A 16,058-nucleotide genomic window follows, 5' to 3' on the forward strand; every position below is an offset into this window, starting at 1 on the left:
AAACACTTGAGCATCCTATAGCCTCTTGACTGGCCCGTTGTATCACCTGATTTTAATCTCATAGAAAATGTCCGGCACTATGTGGAACAGTGGGTGAAACACAGCAATCAATATCCTAACAATTTAGCAGTTCTACAGGATCTAATATTCAACGTGTCACTCAGCTCAATATCTGAAGAAATTTGTGGATTCTCTTCCTAGTCAAATTGAAGCAAATATCAAGAGCAGAGGCACTGTTACACAGTATTGGTATATGTCTGCTGGAGATAAACTTTTTGTCTGTTGTGCAGGTTCATCCCTTTGGGAAGGGTTCCTGTTTGTGAATGATGGACTATTGGTTCTGTTAGCGACTAAACATTTCTGCCAAAGTCCCACACACCTGAGCAAACAAAATGCATGTGGGATGAAGCATATGTGCCACAGGTTTCTTGCTATCAACTATGTTAGACAAGCATCCACTCAATGCACATCTAATTTTGCCATTTTTGAATCCATATAGTTAAGCCAAAACTACTCTTTGCAGCATACACATCATCATAATGACTAAACGGGATCACAGAAGGAAGCTCAGAGCATCAGTATAAAGGACTAAAAGCACTGCCAGTACCCAGCTCAAGAATTCTGGGTTTTACAAACTCATATAGAACTGATTATTTCCTTTTGGTGCTAACCCCTTAGCATTTTCCAGAGTGCAAATATAGCTCAGAAATTCTGCAGATGCTGTGAGACAGTGAGTCAGGATAATAGTGATCTGAGGATGGATATGGATCTGAGAAGAATAAAATAAAATAAGATGTAAACTGAAATATGAGGAACGGGCGTTCGCAATATAATTTGGTTGTTTAACAGCTAAGGTTATCAGAAAATCTATATAAATACTGACAATATGCTTCTTTTTTAAAATGTTCTTACTGACATTACTGGGGCAACAAGGGCCAATAAGAATGGTCTTGGGCTGTATTGCAAACAAACTGGTCAGGGCATCCTACAAATGTTTAATGAGTTTTGTTTTCACATATAACATTTGCACAATTAATTATAGAGACAACTTTTTCTCAGAGTCTGTTACATCAGTACATCTTCTAGTTCATTTACAGTAGCTTTGCATGTAAATGTCTAGTTTTTTTCTACATTAGTGTGACTCTCACATTTTTTTCCCTATGCTGTACTGAGATAAATACAGGTAAACTGTGCTATAACACTGTATTTGAAATATTTACTCACGCTGCCATGAACACAAATACTTAGGAAAGAACATATTTACTTATGCTACCCAATCTTGTATAGGAACATAGCAATAATATCAAAAAAGTAAGTGACCATCATTTCACACTACCACACATAAAAAATGTAAATTATAAAGTACACACTACAACAATACTGCAATAGTGAAAAGTCAATACACAAAATTACAAACATGATTAAACACAAAGATACAATAAAAGTAACTGTACAGCAATTTGATGGTACCAGGATCTTGAAATAATAGTTTTTCACGTAGATTCCACCACGAAATATGATAAATGCACATTACAGCTGTTTCCTGCAAGAGAAAAGAAATTATGTAACTGGAAAACTTTTCATAAAGAAGTTTATCATAATACACTGATAGATAACCCATTTATTTCTAATTTACATAATGATAGTTCTTGCTTAAAGACAATTGAATGCAGGTAATATGTGCATGGAGCATTTACACTATTCAGATGAGCATGGCACTTTCCAAGAAATGATTGAACAAGAAGTGCCAATGGAATTTCTTAGATTTATAATATAATTGATTATTGTCTGGGACAAAAATATTTCTCACAGTTATATCTTCTTGAAGCTTCGTTTTGGTATCTGCCCAAACTACATAGGGATCAAGTAGTTGAAAGTGATCATGGAAGTGTATTATCCAGAGAGATTCAGCACCCTTTGGTTTTGTTAATTACAACTGCACGTTAGTTGAAAGACCATAAAATAAATGGCGATTATTGGTCATGATATTTTTGTTCACAATGGACATTACAGGCTTCAAAATTTCGTCTTCATATTTATTTGTGGTATATAGGAGCAAAATACTTCTAAGCTTCTACTGCTTATGAATGTGTAATTGCATTTATATTGATGCTTTTATGAACCACACATGATTTTATGAGCTATGTCATGCCTTTCTCATGAAGACTGGTATCTTTAACTTAATTCTTACAATATCATGATTTCAGTGTTAATGATTTGCAAAACCACTGTTCAAATGATTTTTAAAAAATTAAAAAAAACATGAATTTTTTATTAAATAGACACCAAAAAATCAATTAAAACCCAACTATATTTAATTAGAAAAATTTAATTAACATATAAAATGTTACACAGTTAGCCTTACACGAATTAAAAAGAGCCACCGTATTTGTTGAAGGCATCTATTTACTGTCACAATAATTTATTTTATTAATATTGTGTTTTGACATTTCTTGCAAGCTTTGACTTTATATAGAATTGTAATGACAGTAAAGTACAATTTAGTTTCAATGCATACTGTGGTGTCACCGCTAGACACCACACTTGCTAGGTGGTAGCTTAAATCGGCCGCGGTCCATTAGTACATGTCAGACCCGCATGTCGCCACTGTGTGATCGTAGACCGAGCGCCACCACACGGCAGGTCTCGAGAGACGTACGAGCACTCGCCCCAGTTGTACGGACGACATTGCTAGCGACTACACGTACGAAGCCTTTCTCTCATTTGCCGAGAGACAGTTAAAATAGCCTTCAGCTAAGTCCATGGCTACGACCTAGCAAGGCGCAGTTAACCATATCTGGAGAGAGTCTCACTTGTATTATCAAGAGCGATGTACCGCAGAAGTGAATAAAAGTTAAGTATACGAGAAGCTCCGTTCTTTTCTTTATAGCATTCATAGAGTATCCTTTTTCAGACTTAACGCAAGACGGCGTGAGTTGACGCGTACCCTTTCGGCTACTTCTCAGTGTGGCGTAGCTAGCTTGTTACGCCACAACACATACATTTATAGATCTTCACTAACTTCTCTGGTCTTTTCTCTCCCAAAGTATTTCTAAATTTTGACAAAACAAACCTGTAGGTAGAGAAGATTCTCTAAATGTGTGCAGCGGTGGCAGGGAAAGAAATACGGCACTAATAAAGCAGTTGTAAGAATGTGTTAGTGTTTCGAGTAAATTAATCATAAAAATTTAAACTGAACTATTTAATCATCAATATGAAAAAAATCTCCCTTAAAACCAACACCACCTATAAAATCCCAATTTTATCCACTGGGATGTTTTTTTAAGTACCTGGGTTTTTCTCAACTCTGGTTTATTGGTTATCTGGAACCCACAGTATCAATAAACCACTCCTTCAGCCCATTTCCGTATTGTGTGCAAGACAGCATTTATGCAGTGCACATTAGCACACACTATAAACTGAATATTGTTTATGACTAATCATAAATGATAGGGAGGGAAATGACACTATTGTATCTCATTCTCTCCCACGTGTAATAATAATAATAATATGATCTTATTATTGAACGCAAAATTCCACGTTTATTATTTCAACGAAGGAACAAAGCCTTAAATCCTATGCTATTGATGCAATCAATGTGGACCTGGAAGATACATTTTAGCATATTATGTTGGTGAAGAACTGGTAATAAAACCTCAGTTGTGGTATAAATACATATGTAAACAAATATTAGAGGTATTCTACAGTCCAATATTGTCAGTCAGTGGCTGTATCTAATACAGTGTATGAATCTGAAACATTGCCTTGCGTATGTCTACAAATTGGAAGAAACATTACAGTCAAAAGTTTCACAACTAAATTAAGACTGAAAACAAAATGACGGTGTCAGTGATCAACTTTTTTCTCTCGTGTCAGCATATCATTGCCCTGTTGTGAAAATATAAACTTCATGTATCTTCATACAAAATAACCCACCCAGAAAGCCAAGCACATCAAAGAACCCACTACTTCTGGGACATCAGGAGCCACACTGGCCCTAGTTTGAATTTGCCTGGTGGATTATTGATGGACATTGCTGTGCTGCTCAGTCTGGATGAGGTTTTTAGGGAGTTTCCCCACATCCAAATATTGGGCTGTCCCTCACATCTCACCTGAGATACACGTTATGCAAACAGTTAGAAAATATTCTCACACGTGAACTTGAGATTTACTCTAGATGTAGACAGATGGGGTACATGAATTCTGGGGGAAGTGGCGGCAACAGAAAGGGCATTGTGGTGACGTCACGAAGGGCATCCGTCATCAACTGCCATTAAAATTGCCACAACCGAGATAATATGTTGACTCCATAGAGAGACAAGATGACAATGATGATGATGAAGTAGTTTATATGAAATGTTTTTACTTTTTACCAGAGTATCAGAGAGAAGTTAAAACTGTGGAACACATGGGAGTTTAAGCCTCACATAATGTAAGCCTTCATGGCCAGAAATGTTAAAATTATTATAATTTTCTCAATTATAATGCTATAGTTCAATGGATTTCCCTCAAACTGAATAGGTCCCTCATTATCTGTAGACAACAGAATTATGGGAAAAGTGGGGGGGGGGGGGGGGGGGGGAGGTCCTTTATGACTTGGATTGATGCATACACTGGCTTGCTGCTGACAATGAATTTTCATGGCAAGGTACATCTGTGCTAGGTTTTGACATCACATGTTCTTGAAATCTGAACACAGGTGACCAGTTTCATGCTGCTGTTACTGTCACATAATGGGTATATGCTGCACTTCTCTTTCAGTACCATAAACTAAATACTATTGCGCTTAACATCTTCTTCCTCCTCCTGATCAAAATGACTTATGTTTGGCTGTCTCTAATGCCTCTGCTTAGCCTATCATGGCTGCCAAGATTTAGGCCTTTTCAAATTAAATCCTGTGGTTTCCTGACCTGACTGCGGAGTGTGTTTCACTACAGTTGATCTATCTGTTTCTCCTCTTGGACAGTTGGCTTTATGTTCCTCTACATACTTGCTCACAGTCAGCCTGCAATTTATAATGGTTGGTGAGAATCCTTGGCCAACTGTCAGTATTCCCCATTACCTTGCTCATGGAATTGTACACTACAGTGACACTCAGCTTTTACAAGATATTTCTTGTACAGTCTGTGACATAAATAACGAAGGGTTAAGATACCACTGATTTCACAGCCTGTGATGTCTCCATGAGGGTCATAACACCTTTTATATGTCTAAGGAGAAGTACTCATTCTTTAACAATGCACTGGTGAGATATTCTAGTCGTCCTACAAGATTTTCCTCACTGTCAAAGTTTCTATGATTTGTTACACAGTTTGTGGAGTGATGGCATAAAGGAACTAGCTGTTTTTATGAACGCGCAAATAAAGCAATCTGAAGAATCAATTCACCATGGAAGAGGCAGACAACATATTAAATTTCAAGAAATGAGGTGGCCACTTAGGCCAAGAAGCGTATAAAAGTCCACACACAGGTCATTACATATATTGGGATTTAAATCTCCATTTGTGGCAAAACCATGAGATCATGAAAAATCAGTAGACAGAGTGAGAAAAATCTGTGGGTGTTGCTAAAAGAACAAGGAGATATGCTGTTCTTGTATGGTCATGGAGTCTACAACGAGTATGAAGTAGAACACCTGTAATGGCACCATTTGCTGAACTGACTGCAGGCATAACACAAGATATTTGTAGGAGTAAATTGTTGCAGGTGTATAACAGGCTAAGTACTGCCTTTCTTCATGTATGATGGTTGACCCCACTGTGAAAAGTTTTTTGGCATGGGCGAACATGTTTTACAATGGGTGGACAATGTCCTTGTATGAATACACAGGTCAGCCGTGAACTCTTGCTACAGTAATGTGCATAAGGGATAAAGTGAGACTAATATCTGCACTAAGGCAGTACTACATCACGGTTTCTTTCACACGGCCACGTGTACACTGGTATTTGTGTCACCCAATTTGTCCTCCAACAAAACTCCGTTTGAATTAGAGAACATTGTGAATTTCCATAGCCAATGGCCTCACTACAGTGGTAACACCAGTTTCCATCAGATCACCGAAGCTAAGCAATGTTAAGTTCAGCTAGCACTAGGATGGGTGACTGTCCGGGTCTGCTGAGCACTGTTGGTAAGCAGGGTGCACTCAGTCCTCGTGAGGCCAATTGAGGAATTACTCGATTGAGAAGTAGCAGCTCCGGTCATGAAAATTGGAAACGGTAGGGAGAGCAATGTGCTGACCACGTGCCCTCCATATCTGCATCCAGTGATGCCTATCAGCTGAGGATGAAACAGCAGTCAGTCGGTACCGTTGTGCCATCTGAGGCCTGTTACACTAAACTGCCAAATGAATGGACAAGTATACTAGAACTCGCATCCACAAATGATGGACTTTCGTGACTCAGTGAGAGTAAGACTCAGTAAGAGTGACCGAATCACGGGGGTAACTGAGGAGATATCAGATTAACATATGGTTCCTGAAGGAGCACAGCAATCTTTTCAGTTGCTGCAGAAGCTACAGCATGGAAGATTGACTAACATGGCCTGGTAACATTAGCAACCACGGCCTCGCTCTGTTTATAATGTAATGAGCTGGAAGCAAGGAGAAACTAGTTGTTACATTGAAACTTCCCGGTAGATTACAATTGTGCCGGGCCGAGACTTGAACTCGGGACTTCTGCCTATCGCGGGCAAGTGCTATACTGACTGAGCTATCAGAGCACGACACTCGACCCGCCCTCACAGCTTCAATTCTGCCAGTACCCCGTCTCCTACCTTCCAAACTTCACAGAAGCTCTTCTGCAAACCTTGCAGAACTAGCACTCTTGGAAGAAAGGAGAACTCATTCTAGTTGTTATATTTCCTGAGGACATGCAGCTATACTGTATGACTTAATTATAATGGCATCTTTTTGGGTAAAATAGTTCCCTATTTGGATCTCCTTACAGGAAGCACAATAAGAGGATGTTGTCACAAAGATCAACACATTTGGCATTCTACGAGTCCGAGTGTGGAATAGTAAATCCCTCAACTGAATACGTATGAGAAAAGGATAGGCTGAAGTTAGTTATACTGGGAATTAATGAAGTGTGATGGCAGGAAGAACAGGTTTTCTACACAGGTGAGCACAGGATTATAAGCAAAATCGAATAGGAATAATACAAGGATATGTCTAACTATGAATAAGAAAATTGGAATGCAGGAATATTACTATGAATGCATAGCCAAACAGAAAAAAAGCAAACATGCACCATAATAGTACAAGTTTATATGCTAACCAGCTCCACAGGTGATTAAGAGAACATACAATATGACTGCAGTGCTCTGCGAGCCGGGCAAGCAGGTGTATGGTGCGCCACTGAAGTCACAAGACGACAGCACCACCAGTCTCAGATGCATATGCAGCCTCTCAATAGTGCATCCTACTGGACAGCTGACGATTTACAGAATCGAGCTTGGCCGGTAGAGTGCACTAAGGAGAGGCTGCACGCACATCCAAGAGTGGGGGCCTCCGGCAGTATCACACTGTAAAGCTTCATGCCCGAATTGCGGGTGTGGAATCTTACCCGAGTTACTACGGCGATAAAAGAAACTATTCAGGTAGTTCAGACAGATGAAAATTTAAGGGCGGTGTGGGATTGGAATTCAATAGTAGGAAAAGGAAGGGAGGAAAGTAGTAGGAGAATGTGGACTGCAGAAAAGTAATGAAAAGGGAAGCCCTCTGGTAGAATTTTGCACAGAGTGCTAACATTGCTAACACATGGTCTAAGTACCGTCGAAGAAGGTTCTAAACACGGATGATGTGCAGTTCTATAGCATCGACTGCACACTGACCGGTGCAGCATCGTTGAACGGCATCAAGAAGGCAATGACCTGCGGGCCAAAGGAAAGAGTGAGCAGGAAGACAGAGTTCAGCATCCCATGTCAATGCCGACATAACCAGCTGCCTATCGCTGGTACGGTGCAGTCCAGTCATAGACTTTGAGAGCGTTAGCACTGATTAATAGGATGACAATACTTAGCCTGCTTTCTGCGAGTAGTAATGGTGCACAAAAGTAATTGCAAGTAGAAGACAAAGGAAGCACATAAGGCACCTCATAAAAATTAATCTGCTAGTGTTATGTACCCAAAGTGTAGTGGTGTGTGTGTGAGCGCGCGCGCGCTCGCGGGAGGTGGCGGGGGCAGTCAAACTGCAGAGAGATACCAATGCTTGACTATAGTTAGTGTGTTGAAATGGATGTAGATTGCAGAGGATATTTGCGTGGAGAGCTGCGTCACACCAGACTTTGAACTGGAGACCACACCACCATTTGAACTTGAGGTAAAATCCACTTGTAGTACTGGAAAATGAGCCCTTGGTAGTTCACTGCACTGTGCATTTCCTATGCCATGTGTACCAAACACATTTCAGTTTGTATGCATGTCACTTTTTGAACAGCAAAATGGCAGAACAGCTAGTGTATTTGCACGCTGGTCCTCTTGGTATTTAACCAACACACTATTTTTGACAGGGATGTGTGGTATACACTTTTGCAGTTAATGGCAGTGAAGACTTGCAATAACATGTCCCTATGGCTATAAATCTGTTCAGCAGACATGTTTAACTCTTGTGCGTGTATCACAGACATGTTGAAAAACTTGTACTGGTGTACGCTTGAAAATACACATCAACTATCTCACAAATATCTACTAACAAAGTTTCAAGAAATGATATTATGCAAGAAATCTATGGATATACTGCAGTCTTTTATGTATCACTCCGATAAAGACTGCAGTAAAAAGTTTAGACTACTGTAATTACAGTATGCACAGAGGCATTTAATCAGCAATACCTCATGTACTTCATACACAGATGGAATGGGAAGAAACATGCGGTACAACGGAAAGTACACTCCGCATGGCAGAATGGGCTGAAGAATATGAATGAAGATGGAAATGTGAGTACCACTGAGAAGACATGCTGGTCTGTGTTGAGGCAGCGTCATGCAAGTATTGCTACTTGTGGTGACATGGTTACTTAACATGCAGTAACACTGTAATATGGAACTCAGTAACAGTGATTTGTGTAATATGTTTTATTTTGTTTTGATTCCAGGAATTTGCAAGTACAAGTATATTCCTTAGAATATATAAAACATTTTAACATCTTGTGCTCCACAGGATGTGTGTATGATAAATACTTTTACATGTAAACAACATAGCTGACAACTTGTCAATTGTGATACCACAATCTGTGACATGCCCATTATAAGTATATGTCTGTCTGTGTCACCTGCATGCTATTATGTTACACATTATCAATGTTTTAAGGGTATGATACTTAGTAGGTAATGGCATTTGGGTTACCTGCATGTTAATGTTCTTTGTGGGTGACTTTGGTTAGTTCATCTACACTGATGAGCCAAAACGTTATGACCACCTGCTTCTGTGTCCCTCTTTGGAACAAAAATACATCACCGATTCTGTGTATCTGGGATCTGACAGTTTGTTGATAGGTTTGTGGAGCTATGTGGCATTAGATGTCTATGCACAGGTCATGTAATTCACATAAATAACAGGCTGCTGATTTGTGTATGTGGTGATGGTGCCCGATAGCGACCTAGATAGGTTTCGTAGAACTTACATCAGGTGAATTTGGTCACCGAGACAGCAATGTGAGTTCACTATGATGCTCCTTAAACCACTGTAGCACAGTTCTGGCTCAGAGATGACCATTATACTGCTGAAAGAGGATGTCACACACAAAGGGATGCAGACGGTTCACAGCTGTCAGCGTGTCTTGGATTACTACCACAGGTCCCATGCAAGCACAGGACAATGCCTCCCATAGCATAATACTGCTCCCACCAGCCTGCGACCTTGACGCATTGCACATTTCGAGCCACCATTCACCTCGATGACAGTGTTTGTGGAGACGACCGTCGAACTAGTGTAGCAGAAATCTGCTTCACCCATACAGCCAACACATTTACATTGACTGATGATCGAATCTCAATAGTCCCATGCCCACTGCAGTCGTATTGGCGATGTCGTTGGGTCAACATGTGAACACGTAGGGGTTGTCTGCTGTGGAGTTCCACATTTAACAATGTATGATGAACAGTGTGCGTGCACCAGCATTGTGCTCCTCCAGTGGAGATGTTACAGATCACCACTATCCTACTTGACAGAGCAGAGAGACCTCCAAACCCCATGTTCTGTCAAGAGTTGTGTATGTTCAACCATTTAGCACCTAGTGGTAGTTTCACTGTCCTCCTACTCTTTCTGTAGATGCTCACAAAAGTAGCACATGAATATTCAACCAGCTTCACCATTTACGAGATACTCGTTCACAGGCTCTGCACAATAATAATAATCTGCCCTTTGTCAAAGTTGCTTATCTCAATGGCTTTCCCCATTTGCAGCCCATATCTTCACTAAGGTGATCCCCCGTGTCTGCTCCACTTACATACTTTTGTTACTGTGTCATGTGCCCACAGCGCCACCATGTGGAATCCAACATCACAGTGGGCAGTGGTCATAATGATTTGGCTGATCAGTGTATACAGTAATGTTGTTTATGATAATGAGAGAAGGTGAAGCCTCGTGCCACACTTGCCCATTTCCATGAGACACTGTGAACAAATGTGAAATTTAACCCAAGACATAGGTGTTAAATATGGTGATCAGGAGGTTTACACCACCACCATTTCTACCAATGCCAACTAGATACTAGAAGATTTTTTTCACCACCAGGATTCAAACCAATAAACTATGACTCAACGGCCACCCACCAAGGATAATTTCTCGTTTTACATAAAACCCCATATAAGTGTGGCCTGAGAATCTGCACTGAGGAACTAATTAGTAACTACAGAAAAAAAGCAACAGCAATTTTGATGCACTAAGCAATGTTTTTTTTACAGTATTATAAAACCAGTTTTTTACTCTGCAGTCTATACTGCATTTTACAGCTTTCAGTTTCTAACTTTGTTCGTAGCTCTATCGAATGAACATTTTAAATCTATGTATTCTAGAAGTCAACTTATTTCAGGCCACATTTCTCTGAAACAACCATTACTCACACAGCCAGATCACAAAATAAAACTAAAATGGTATAAATGCAGACCAACACAGCTGAAAATGATTTGCACATTTTGTTAAATAATTATTTTTATCACAAGACATGTGAACAAACCTCGTATCTAATGCTGTGATATAGTAAACTGAGGTACTTACTCCTTTTGACATGCAAACAAGGTTAGAAGATTCTGCTGGAGCAGGGATTTTTCCCTTGGTCGATCCTTCTTGTTCAGCCCTTGCTTCCGACAACTGCCAATGCTCCTTGACAATGGACGCAGGGCAGGTGATTTTTTAACACTGGAAATTACGCCCTGAAAGAAAATGGATATTGATATAAATAATGGATGCAGACAATACTTTAAAATATGGATCATCAAATATGTTTACATTTCAAACAAACAAAACTTACTCTACTAAGGAGTATGGAAATGGAACATATAGAAACCTACCTAAAATACGCAAAATAGGAAAGGTAACCACTTAACTACAGAGGATTGGTGGGTGGCACACAGGAGCATGTAATAGAAAAAGGTTAACACTAGTTTTCAAGCTCTTGCTCTTATTTTAGTAGGAGTTTGTGTGAATGTGTGCTCAAAAGCTAGTGTTAACCGTTTCCTATTACGAGTTTCTGTATGCCATTACGTGTTTTTTCATCCAAGAATTTCCATTATTATTTTAACATACATAATTTTGTATAAAAATTTCCCAAAAGAATTCAACAAAGTTTTCCCAACCGAGTTATACATTTTGTACTCAAAGCATGAAGCAACTTATGAAGCTTATCAATTAACTAATATTTCGAGCCACAAAACTCAAAGACTTGCATGTATTAGCCCAGACTGATGCCAGCACATAGTAGCTTTTTTGCTGACTTAACTGCCAGTCAATCCTATGAAAAAGTTCCCCATTACAAAAGTAAGACATTTCATGTTTACATCTTCATGGACACTACCACTACAGTCTGCAAAAATTTAAACAACCACTTATAACTGTTGTGACTCGCCGATCTTTCAAAGTGCCGCCGCACAGTTACGCGTGTCCTCTACATGCGGCGCTGTCTGCCAGCCATGCAGCAGCAGCGCCACCTAAGTGGCCAGCCAGCCAGCGGCCACTATACTCGGACTCAGTTTATGTTTTGACTGGTAAAGTGACACACATCTTACTCTGTTTACTTGATCTGTGACTCATGTATTGCATCGTCCTTGAAATATATTTGTTCAACTTGAAGTTATAACTATAACCTTACAGAATAAGATTTTCACTCTGCAGCGGAGTGTGCACTGATATGAAACTTCCTGGCAGATTAAAACTGTGTGCCCGACCGAGACTCAAACTCGGGACCTTTGCCTTTCGCGGGCAAGTGCTCTACCATCTGAGCTACCAAAGCACGACTCACGCCCGGTCCTCACAGCTTTACTTCTGCCAGTATCTCGTCTCCTACCTTCCAAACTTTACAGAAGCTCTCCTGCGAACCTTGCAGGAGAACTTCTGTAAAGTTTGGAAGGTAGGAGACGAGATACTGGCAGAAGTAAAGCTGTGAGGACCGGGTGTGAGTCGTGCTTTGGTAGCTCAGATGGTAGAGCACTTGACCGCAAAAGGCAAAGGTCCCGAGTTCGAGTCTCGGTCGGGCACACAGTTTTAATCTGCCAGGAAGTTTCAATAACCTTACACTTATTTTATAACACATAATGTACATATCTGTGAAAACAATCTGGAAGTTTGTGTCTCTTAAAAAAATATGGAACTGGTTGAAATCACCATCCCATAGTCAAGTGAAAATAAAACAGAAGATCCCCATTTAGAATCACTGAATGTTTTTTTGTTTTCCATTCTCATGAAATCACCTGAATAATTGAAAACAGTAATCATATATTGCCTGTTAAATGCTTTGAGGTAGCAGATGGTAAGTTCAAAAGTCACTTGCCAAATCTTTGAAGAGAAAATGATAACAGGGATGGGGATTAGGGCATACTCTTAATAATCTCTGAAAATATTACTTAATACCCTTAACATCTTTAATTCTACAGAGTAAAATTCAAGAAAATAGTGTAGCAGTTCCCGAATGGCATCTCACTTGGTATCTCTGGAGCAGAATATGGAAAAGAACTTTCAAAAGCATATAAATCAGGCATAATGGCCTTGTAAAGCTGTCCTCAACCTGGAGGTTGGCTTCAAAAATACACTGCTTTACGCGGTACGGAATTTGTAAGTACTCATCTCCCTTCGATCGCCTGTGTATCTGGGCCCGTAAAGCTGCATGTGGTTTCTGAAACATGGTATGGTTTGTTATTTTTCACAATAACAAATCTTTGCCACAGGTGAAACAATACGTGACAAAAAAATATATGAATGAAAGATAACTGGAGAAACATTGAGAAATGACTGGGTGCTGCAATTCAGGCGTGGTTGAACAGTGTCTGCAGCAGGCATAACACAACAGAATGGAAGAGGCTTTTACACACTCACATCTGGCCTTCAGTGAAATACTGATCTACTGGTTAATGATCATAATTTGCAAACCCTTAACCAATACGATTTCTCAAGAATGTATACATTATGTAATCAGTGAATCATGTTCAACTAACTGAAACTGTGCAGGGTCTCTTTTTGATTACTGTACTGCAGCACATATGTAAATTGAAAAATAAGAAAGGACAACGCAAGAGCTTTTGACTGTGCGACTGGAAGGAAAGAAGGGAGGGAAAAAAATAGGGCTTAATTTTCTGCCAAACTCGAGGTTATTAAGGATGAAGCATAACCCTCGACTGGAAAAGGATTATTTTGTTGCATTTGATCTAGTAATATGTCCACTGATAGGTTCATTAACAGATGTGTGTGGCAGTGTCAAGCACACATTACGTAACACTGACTTTCATGTCCTTATGAAGTTGGCTGGCATACAGAATGACAATATTTGGTGAGTCTAAACGCACTCAAGATTAGGAAATACTGATTCATAATTTTATAAGGAAGAAAGATTACAGCCAAATCACGTCACCGCCATCAAGCACTTTGGAGACTAGTTGCTAGGTCAGTCGAACTAGAATGTATGATGAGATTTAAGGACACTATGGTAAACATAATTCTGGAACATTGGAGGGGGACAGCCCTATTCATTTCGAATATATGTCCATTCTTAACTAATGTCTCACTTAAATTAGTATATTCAAGAGATTTCTACATAGATACAGCCAGTATTAAAAAATGTCACAATAATGGAAAAGAAGATGTGCATTCATGCACAGGCAAAAGATTCCTTGGTTCTTGCTATATGAACATGTCACAAACCTAACATGGTACACATACAAAAACTCTGAACATGTCACATGGCTACTTGCCAACTTTTTGTTGCCTCTGAAGATTGTGATAACTTTTTTGCCCTAAGTTGGCATCAATTTTGATAACAGTTAACCACATCACACCTTGATCACTACACAAGTATGTATGATGGATGTCAGCCTTTCAAGGTCACAGCAGTCTGCCTTTTATGATACATCAATCTATCATTTCTTTTCCTCATGGTGATTAACCCATTAGTTCACAGCATAACATTAATGGTGCACATGACACGACTAGATTTTTACTGATTTTTTGAACAACAATGAACTTCTATAACCTTGTTATACTTATTTAAGGATTGTTCAACTTTTTTTCTTCTTCATTCCCCTATTAGTCACTGTGAGAATCAGTCCAGTACTGGGAACACTAAAACTAAACTAAGCTAAACTCTGTCTGAAAGGTCTTGGAAGACCCTAACAGTACTGACTGACTGCTGTGGCAACTGAAAACTGAATTTAAAACATTTTGAATACAGCCATGTATTTAGAATATGGTTAGTACAACAATTAAAATACTTTAATCATTCAGGTTCAAAAACAGTGAACAGTTCCTTAACACACCTACAATCACATACCATTTACTTAAATTTATGCAACATTATTTGTACTGCAGGGACAAATCCTGAATTTTCGGTGTTACATAAAAGTGCTTCTAAGAATTAATGAGAATAATTTTTACATGTTCGTCTATTATTCCTACTGCTGTTTAATTGTTTATTCTTCTGGGGCAGGGATTCTGTGAGAATCATATCCCCCAAAACTGCTCCCTTCCACAGAAGAAGGAAATGCAAAAAGAAGAAAGTGCTACTATTCATTCCACCACACACAAGGAATATTATTTGTTCCTGTGTAATTGGCATGACAACTCCTTTGTCAAATTACCTTCCACTAGGAAAGTCGAATGTGCTCAACGCCTATGATATGACTTTCAAAATGGTAGAGAGCATCAGTCTGTAGTTGTTTCCATTCTAACTTTATTAAAGCAGATACAGATTTTGGGCCATATTTCAGAGTTGTTATACATGTCCTAGTATGTCTATACCTGTTGTTTGGACTCCTGTCACAGTTCATTAAGGACTAAAGGTTTTAGTAGCCAAAACCTGGATTTGCTTTAATACAGTTAGAACAGAAATGACGTCTGATTGCTGCTCTCTACCATTTTGAAATACAACTAGTGTGAATTAAGTAACTAATTTTAAAAGATATCCTTAGGAGTCGAGGAAACACACTGTTGTTCCCTGACCTTCCATCCTGACGAAATACAACAAAGACATGGGTGGAACTTATTGAATGGATCAAACTGTGAATCAGTTGAGCATAAATAACTGTAATAGTTTCAGTTGATTATTGAATGCCACTGTAGACAATGTCTGGATACTTTACCACAGAAATGGAGATACAATGCCTCGTGTAAATTTTCAAATAGAAATTATGTAGTTACTTATGAAGAGGTATCCTATGCCGCCAAAAAGGCCTAGACAAATCCCGCACTCCAGTACAGTAGCAGGCAAGTTTTGATTAGATGAAATGAAATGTTACATCACAACTTAGTCTGGAGCATTGTACAGCTTGGCACCAATGCAGCAAATTGATGGGATAAGGAGTGAGGTGCTATTATCATGGTGTCTATATAGCGTGAAGTAAGAAGATATATGCAGAGTG

The 16,058-nt window shown here is 39.3% G+C and overlaps 1 protein-coding gene across 2 annotated transcripts in view; it reads right to left on the bottom strand.

Moving 5' to 3' along the window:
- Positions 1-823: 823 nt before the first annotated feature.
- Positions 824-16,058, bottom strand: part of LOC126249061 (exonuclease 1) — a 170,326-nt gene continuing 155,091 nt past the window's right edge. For both annotated transcript variants that reach the window (XM_049950712.1, XM_049950713.1), the window contains exons 10-11: positions 11,215-11,369; positions 824-1,543 (exon numbers count right to left, since the gene is read on the bottom strand). In XM_049950712.1, the coding sequence (XP_049806669.1) occupies positions 1,531-1,543; positions 11,215-11,369 (168 nt within the window). In that variant the 3' untranslated portion in view covers positions 824-1,530. The remainder of the gene's footprint in view (positions 1,544-11,214; positions 11,370-16,058) is intronic.

The sequence above is a fragment of the Schistocerca nitens genome, chromosome 3, assembly GCF_023898315.1.
Source record: "Schistocerca nitens isolate TAMUIC-IGC-003100 chromosome 3, iqSchNite1.1, whole genome shotgun sequence".
Taxonomy (NCBI): Eukaryota; Metazoa; Arthropoda; class Insecta; order Orthoptera; family Acrididae; genus Schistocerca; species Schistocerca nitens.